At 36.9% G+C, this 8,670-nt stretch overlaps 1 protein-coding gene across 3 annotated transcripts in view; it reads right to left on the bottom strand.

The window, feature by feature from the left end:
* Positions 1-8,383, bottom strand: part of LOC123321345 (transcriptional coactivator YAP1-A-like) — a 31,709-nt gene extending 23,326 nt beyond the window's left edge. The window contains exon 1 of one of the 3 annotated variants that reach the window (XM_044908843.1): positions 7,653-8,383. In XM_044908843.1, coding sequence (XP_044764778.1) covers positions 7,653-8,119 — 467 coding nt within the window. In that variant the 5' untranslated portion in view covers positions 8,120-8,383. The remainder of the gene's footprint in view (positions 1-7,652) is intronic. The other 2 variants (XM_044908841.1, XM_044908840.1) reach the window with 2 other exon arrangements.
* Positions 8,384-8,670: the final 287 nt, after the last annotated feature.

Below are 8,670 nucleotides of genomic sequence, written 5' to 3' on the forward strand. Positions count from 1 at the left end.
GGCAATCCTTATGATCCAAAGAACCCATTTCAAGTATAAAAAAAGATTTGTAATCCATCCTATTAATTATTTGGAGTTTTCTGATATCCAACAAAGAAAATGAAGATAATGAGCTTCATGAGATTCCAGCGTGAGAGCGACTCACAGATTCTACCTTTTTACCGAGAAAAACCACTGATACAATATCATAACGTGAGATATGCCTGCAATTAAAGCATAAATAATTGCGAAATCCACGAGTGCCATACTGAAAAACATATCATGATTATACGATCGACTTATCAATACAAAGTAAAAACAATAAAATCATATCTTTGCACGTATGTTCTGCAATATTCCACCTCTATCGGAACCAATGAAGGTATCAAAGTTATGTACTGCTAATTTGGATAATCCGTGTGGAATCCTTGTTCTGGCTGTTTTTCAACGATAACTATTCATTTCGGGAACACAGGAGATCTTATCGAACTATAACCTTGATGTTTTTGAATATTTTTGGTTCAGGAACACTATTTTTCAACTTAATTGAGTGATTAACATCATCAAATTAATTTTTCCCCATTTTCCAGCGCTACAAATGTCATCAGGCCTTGATTTCTACGATTATGATCGATAAAGGAAAAAAATTAACCACCCTGAACATTTTTTTCGTGCTTGTTTCAAACTTTGTATTTTGAGCTCGATTATGTACACTCAGATTAGAACTGCACAATATCACGGTAGAATGAACTTCAAAACATTAGACGAAAATGAACTTTAGGTGTTGTCATCATAAACAATAGGTAGTTCCAACAAGGATATCGATCAGGTCAATGTCTCATTTCAATACGTGTGCGACTGTTCAAATCATCAGCGAAAATGCAAAACCGATCCGATTGAAAAAACATCATGCTTAAATATTTATAACAAAGATCTGAGAGTTTGGCGGTTTCATAAGCTGGAATCGAGGACAGAGAGACGAAAATTCGTATAGGGAAAGAGTGTCATCCAAAAGAGCTTTGATATGTTTAGCAGAACAGGTTCTCTTATTCAATTGCGTTGATAAGTCCACTAAATAGGATTATTTACTTCTACAGCGTTTTTTATATTGGATTTGTATTCCTACAACGGATCGGAAGTTTGTCTAACCTTGATAGGCTGACTGTTGCGTTGTCGAATGGAAAAATGGTGCTTCCTGGTACACGGGATCCTTGTGAAAAATGAAAATTAATTCTGTCGTCAGAGATAAATCTCCGCAATCATTATTCAAATTGATTCCCCTGTCAGACTCCTGTGCATTACACCGAAACAAACGTCGAATTTCAGGACACTTCTGGAGATATGGTTTTTCTTTATTTAACTCCTAGATTTTCCAACCCCAAAACGAGTCGATTTTTCTACCGAAATCGAGAAAATCAGAGCAGGGAAAATTATTCTTCGGAAATACCTTCCGGAAGTAGATCCGGTTCTGGGACATTTAAATTTTATGCTTCCTGCATGACAGCGGACGCATTTCCGACTACAGATCAATCATAGAATATATTCCACTTATTTTCTTGTAGATCGTGAATTGATTGACGATGAAACTGACGCTTGTTGCCTATGATATGCACTTATATTTTCTTAGACCATTGCCTAACTCGAACTAGCTTCCTGCAGCACAGGATATACAAATGATTGTCCTACATTTTAGAAATCGAGATTTCCACATGCTTCATAGCGGCTTCGGGGTTGTTTAATTGATGACAACTATCGAGCCGAGCGAGGCAACAATAAACCCGAAGAATTAATATCTGCTTCTTTCCAGTTTTTAATTCAATTCAACTTGTTCTATAAATACTGCGTTAATTATTATTGTGTGCGGTGCATCTTGCTTGAAAATAATGGGACGAAAACGCCTTGGAAATTACTTCATCACCACGGACTACTTCCTGACAACACCTTTCTGCTTTGTATTGCCGCACAGAACATTCACTTCTTGTTCGATCCTATGCATTTATATTCTTGCAATTTTGAATTTCGGATACCGAGCATATAATTCCGATGACGAATTGCATCAGACCTCCTAAGAACGGTGAAGAATCCCGGTAATTGATGGAATAATTGATGCAATGAGTATACGATATAGTCTAGGCCAGATGAAAATCTGATCGTGGCATCATTAATTTGAACAACATTTTTTTACCGACTTTTGATTTTCTTCCTCAGTTTGAAGATTACTATACGGTGCCAGAAGTGCCATATAACCTGTTTTACCGTTCTTGTATAATAAATTCCTAATTTTTGAAAGAAAATAGCGAAAACCAATTTCAAATTCTCCTATGTTCAATCACCCGAGCACCACCTTATTTGAATCGAATATCTTTCAAACTTACACGTGAAAATTGTGAATCAAGATGAAAAAAAAGACTGGGATGAATAAAAATCTGTTCTGAAGGTTGAAAATTCAGGAATTATTCACATTCAAACCTTCCAAAAATCACTGAGTTTTTGTGAAATTCGATACATATTAGCATTTTTCGAAAATGACTCACTATATAACACTCCTCAAACAATGCTTTCATCTCAATTAGTTTTCGAGTTAGTCAAAATTTGAACCGACTCCTGATCTTATCCGATATGGTAATGAAATCGAATATACACGGAATGAACTTCTTTGCCAAATCACAAACGGTTAAACAAGAACCGTTTCCCATAATAACCGTAGAATTTGCTTATTATTTTCGTCTGTAAGATGAACCGTATTCCCAATCGATTAGTTGTACAAAAAGCAAGTAATGAAATTAGTTTCACTATAACTTCAAGGCATTCGGCGTTGAAATACTTCGAAAATCTAGTTTACAAAGTTCAAAGCAGCGATTCGATTCTGATTTGAACGATTAACACTGCTTCAGTGTAGTTCCATTCAGAAAAAAATCATCACGTTGATACACTTAACAGCCAATTCGAAGTACTTGCGATCATAGAAACTGAATGGAAGACAAATAGGGGGTCTAGCGAAGTATTTTAGTGGAGTTATTAATAATGGATCTCTGTTGAACTCATTTATATCTCCTGTGCTCCGGAAATACGTATTCCTTAAATCATCCATGTATTTTGATTCATGAAAGAGGTTCATAAACGCCACATGATATTGTCAGCTGTTTTCATAGAAATCACACGTTGCCGAATAACATCCTCTCGTTATTCACGAAAAATAATTCAGAGTGAAATCGTATTTCGAAGCGTTATTTCAATGAATATAAATCAAGAACGAAACAAAATACTAGATCAGTGATTTGGGAAAACCAGCATACATCAACTCGCTAGTTAAGAAAGTTACAAGGTGATCTAAGAAGTTTTCAGTAGCTGGAAATGGCTTTGTTTCTGGAAATCCTACTGATCCCTGATTTTTCGAATAATTCATAAAGAGATAACAAAAATATATATGAAATCAACAAATGTTACTCTCTAAATCCAACTAGTAGTTTGTGGCTTCGATGTAGATCCTACTTTGGTATGAATTCTAAATCACACATCAGATGATGAAATAATGAATGAAATTCTAACAAAAAACAGTTCTTTCATGAGCTGATTCATAGCAGTCGCTGTTCGCTGAACAGTCAATCTGTAAGTAAGCCTATTTGGTTTCAACGTTTGTGGACTTCCCAGAAACCACTTTTGTTTGTATTTCTGCAGGTACCTAAGGTGCATTGTGCACACTAACTCCACCGAAATCGCCTATTGTTGCTGTTGAAGCTGAAATTGATGTAGGGCACTTCCGCTTGCTTTCAAAATATTCCTAGAAAATTTCATTCAGGTTGTCAAGTGAGCGAAGTGTGCTGACCCAAAAAACAACAAGTTTTAGGGAACACACCTCTTTCTCAATTTTATTTCTAGTAGTAAAAAAACTGATGAGCGAAAAATAATAAAAAATAATTATCGCGAAGAGAAATAGAATCTTTGACATTCCTGGCCTATAAACCTTCAGGTATTGGTAGATAAAGAAGATGGTAAAAGACATCCAAGACATACGGTGTTATTCTCTGCATGAATACAATAAAATTGTCCTCGAATAGGATACATCGACCTGTTTTTGTTCGTTTCGCGTTTCGCTTGCCCAAATGAAATACGTCGGTAATGCATCTATTCATATTTATATATAAATATTATAAACAACAAGAAGTCGAAGTAACAAAACCAATAAATATAGCGATACGTGGTGGTGTAGATAAATACATTTATTTCACTTCTCAAGCATGGCTGGCAGTTCGATGGCCGACTTTGGCGCCTAGAATTTTATAATCTAAAAATAAATGTCTCGTCTGCTAATTACTGATCAGCTATAAAAGGTCCAATTTGACAGAAATAGGGCTCAACTTCCAGCTACCACGAAATGCAGTCTGGAAGCGAGAGTCAGCTGGAAAAATAACTTTCGGCGAACAGAAACGATGAACAGTTTCTCACGAATTTGTTTGGAAAATTTTCGGTATATTATTGAATTTCAATTCAGGTAAGAAGGCTAAATATTTTTTACGACCAACAAAAGTTGGTTTATCTCCAGGTATGTCCAGAAAAATCATATGTGGACATGAATAGATTTTTTTCTATTTGTCTATTAACAATAACTGGATCAATTTCCTGCAATATAGAATATTACTTTCTTTCTTACTTCTCTTTCTCCTTCAAGGAGCCAGCAAAATGAGATTATTTCTTTTTTCAATCTGAACACCATAATTCAAAAAATGATAGAAGTTATCAGAACCGAACCTTCCTAGTTAGCAGATTGCGTGGATGGCCAAGAGTCCAACATAACATAATTTTCCATTCTGTATTCCATAGAATTTCTCGAAGAACAATAGCGAAAGATTTGCTGGACACTATCAACCAGAATCGGAATTGGACATTACCGTTGCCATATAAGAAAAATTAATTAAATTTAACATTGCAGATTACGGTGGACTTGAAGATAAAAAAGCTATCGAATTCATCGCGGGGTTATTCGATAAAAAAAAATCAAATCGTACTTCGCTTTCAAAAACTGAACAGATAAGTCAGCATTGAAATGTAGGTCCATACTGTATACTCCTAGATCCACTCTATATAAGTTCAATCGTCACAATGGACTTGATTGTTTTGAAAATTATCTATAAAGTGAAGGTTAACCGATTGAATTAGAATTTTTCTATTGGAGCAAAATTTCCACGAGATATCTGGAGCAGGGGATTTATGGAGTATGATAATACATAATTAGGATCCACGAAATATATCCCATTTACATAGAACACACAGATAAAATTGTTGATTCAATGATGTTTATATAGTACAAAATGAACTAGTTGAGAACCTCTATCAATTGGGCTGAAAATTTTATATTCGGCGACAAAATAACAGGGCCAATAGGATTCTCTGTGTCATCCCAGCGTGAATTTTAAAATGGAATAGGAAGTGCACTTCCTGAGCCGTTCAACAATACAGTGTGTATTTATTTTCCACGGTACGAATTTCCCCAATTCGATAGCAACTTCACTTTTCTGTAAATTGAATCAAAACCCTCGAAAACTTCCGATTTAGCTGGAAACTGATTTTGTGTACCTACCAACGTGATAATCGAGACACATTGTTGATGATTATATGGGTACATTTTTGTAAAGACTTATGTATGATCAATTGTTTGCCAGAAATGAACGGAGAAAAATATATGTGGCTATATTTTATTTGTTCGAAGCGAAGGTGAATCGGACGAAAGGTGGGACATCCTGTATATCCCTCTAAACAAAACTCAATGTCGTTGTGAAATCGAGACCGGCAAAAGATGTGTTTTATTATCTGAATGGCGCCATGTGAACGACAAACGAATACGCTTGTAATTCTCTAATCTATGCCAGATGGAAAATTGAATGGATTTATTGCTATTTTTGTTTTGCATCAGAGAAACAATATTGAGCGCGATTAGACGAAACTCATTTCCCAATAATTCTACGATTCGCGATCAGTCAGAAGGATATTATCTAGGAGAAATTGTTCTTGAATTCCAAAAAAATTAATATTACGTGTTGAAAAGGGATTTTCCTAATCGATTGAATGTTTTCTCAATATGTCGATCGTTTATTCATCATTTTTCCGGTGAAATGAAAACATCTTGGATTAAATAAAACAATGATTGAGTGATTACTGATATTTGGGGACTCCTTCGTCCAAATTCTTGGTTTTTCGCAGATAAAATGGGAAATTAAAGGGATATTTCCTTCAAAAACAACTACTAAATAGATGCTGATCTGATGAAGATATCCTGAATGATGCCATGATTATTTTATATCATTCACTCTCACAAACATTCATCAAATCTGCTATTTTTTCAATTTTTTATTCAATCATAAAATTTAAGAAAAAAATTCATGGAATTTTTCAAAAGAAACAGCAGAATTCAATTATTTTATTCCTACCACAACTATGGATTGGACTCGAGAAAAACGGATGCATTGGTTTGATGAAAATCCAACTTCCAATTATTTTTTTCTTTTAAAATATTGCGAATACTGCTGACTGACTATGACTATTTTTCAATTCCGTTATTTTCTATTGAACCATTTTCATTATATACCTAATAATAAATGAGTAATATATGAAATAAATAATAAATGAATCACCGAGAAATATATGAATTTTCATGGTTGGTACCAATTGGAAATTGGAGTGTACGTAATAGAAAATGACGATGAAATGAGAACGTTCATACGAGATAAACAGGATGAGGAGCCTAGTGATTTTTTTAAGAAAGCTGCAGGTCCTAAATGATTATTTTTACAATCGCGTTCGTTTTCTTTTTAGCTCAGCAAAGCACGACGCGTTATTGATGTTATTTCAACATTTTATTTTTAATTGACCAATATGTGGGTGCCTAGAGATTCAAACGATCTTCGAATTGTCACGTTGTCCCAAGAAGCCTACCAATCGAATAACGTAGTTTTCCCCCAAGGTTGCGAAAAGATCAATTTTCAGCAAATCGCGGAACCAGTTTCGAATTTCCACGAATCGGCCCGGTGAAACGTTCTCGTAAGGTTTTCGGATGCACCTACCGGGAGTGTAATGCGAAGGCAATTAAAGAAAGTAGATAATACGATTCCCAAATGCACCGTCCTAATGAATCCGGGAAAACGACATAATAGACATTAACAATCGATTATTTATCCGTTACATCGATGTTAGCGAAAGAAATACCGTCTAATGTGGGGGAATAACAGTTTCCTTGATTCGCGAATGACGAATTTGAATGGTAGCCCTTCGATCAGGTGGAGAAGACAACAAGTCTTAACCATCTGTTTGTGGTGGTAGAATTTGTTGTTTTGACGATGGATCTCCGATCGTTGAAGCGAAGATGTGAAGGTGCTGTCTATAGAGGGAATAGGACTATTGAGTAACTTGTTAATTAAATGGTAGATGATCAAGTAGATCGTAGATTACCATTGATATGTAAATGAAGACGGTCGGTACCTAATGGTTCCGGGATAGAAAGTAGCCAAGTAGACGAGAAAGCTATTGAGTCAAGGATCGGTCCCCAGAAATGTATTTAAATGTAAACAGAATCTCAACAATACAACCTGACTGGCAGGTAGGCACTAAAAGATACAAGAGACGAGGAACAGGTAGATTCTCTGTTGCGAGGCCAGGTAGATTCTTTATTCAGTACTCACTTGAGATAATACACCTGTCCTTCGGGAGTTCTCGCCTGTTCCCATCCCGGTGGTAGCGGGGTGTTATCTTCCGTTTTACTCGCGACATCGTAGGACCGCTGTTTGATATGATGATGACCCGGCGATTGCTGGCCAACGGCGTAAGTTTGCTGAAGGGATGCCGGCGAACTGTGCGCCCTGTGATGGGCAGTCTGTAAAGGCACGGTGTTAACAGGTGCGGTGGTCGAATTGCCCGTCGACGAACCGAACGCGGAGTCCACAGAATTTTCTCGCGAATGGTTTATGCTCTTCGAGCCAGTTGAGGGAGGGTTGAAAAATGAGTCGGGCAATTTCCTCATGCTCCACGGTACTTGAAGGGGACGTTTTGCGTCCGGCTTGAGGACACTGTCGAAAAGGGCCTGGAGGTCGGTTTCCGAGTCCTGGTCGACTCGCACCACCTGTTTGGCCTCATCCTGATTCAATGCCATGTTGGGGCACCAGGACTCGCACTACACGCACTACACACCACTAAACAACTACCTTAGACGTGTTATGACAGACTGATAGAGGCGGACTGAACCAAACAGATTCGAGAACTCGGATGCCACTAGCGCAAGCTTGAGTCTATGTCCCCAACGGGGGACGCGCGCGGGAAGGCTGAATACAAGAAAGTACAACGTCAACCCAGACGGGTCAACTGCAGCAAGCAGCGCAACATAGTCGGACGCTAGTTCGCAGAGATTCGTTTATACGCCGCTGTCTATCCGTTCCTATACATATATATGTATGTAGCGATGTTGCCTCTTTTCTTCACATTTTGTCCCCTTTGTTTTCGAAAAAAAAATTCGACTTTTTCGCCCGCATCTGATTTGAATGACCACTTCTACGTGAAATGCATTTTTCCAACAAAAATTTAATAAGGTTCGTCTTGATTTGATTTTTCACTCAACTCAATTACTCTTGACTTTTTCCAACCCAAGGAACAATAACTCAACATGATAATCATTCGTTTATGGGACACATTGATAATTTTTTTTTC

Source organism: Coccinella septempunctata, chromosome X, assembly GCF_907165205.1.
Source record: "Coccinella septempunctata chromosome X, icCocSept1.1, whole genome shotgun sequence".
In the NCBI taxonomy this organism is placed as follows: domain Eukaryota; kingdom Metazoa; phylum Arthropoda; class Insecta; order Coleoptera; family Coccinellidae; genus Coccinella; species Coccinella septempunctata.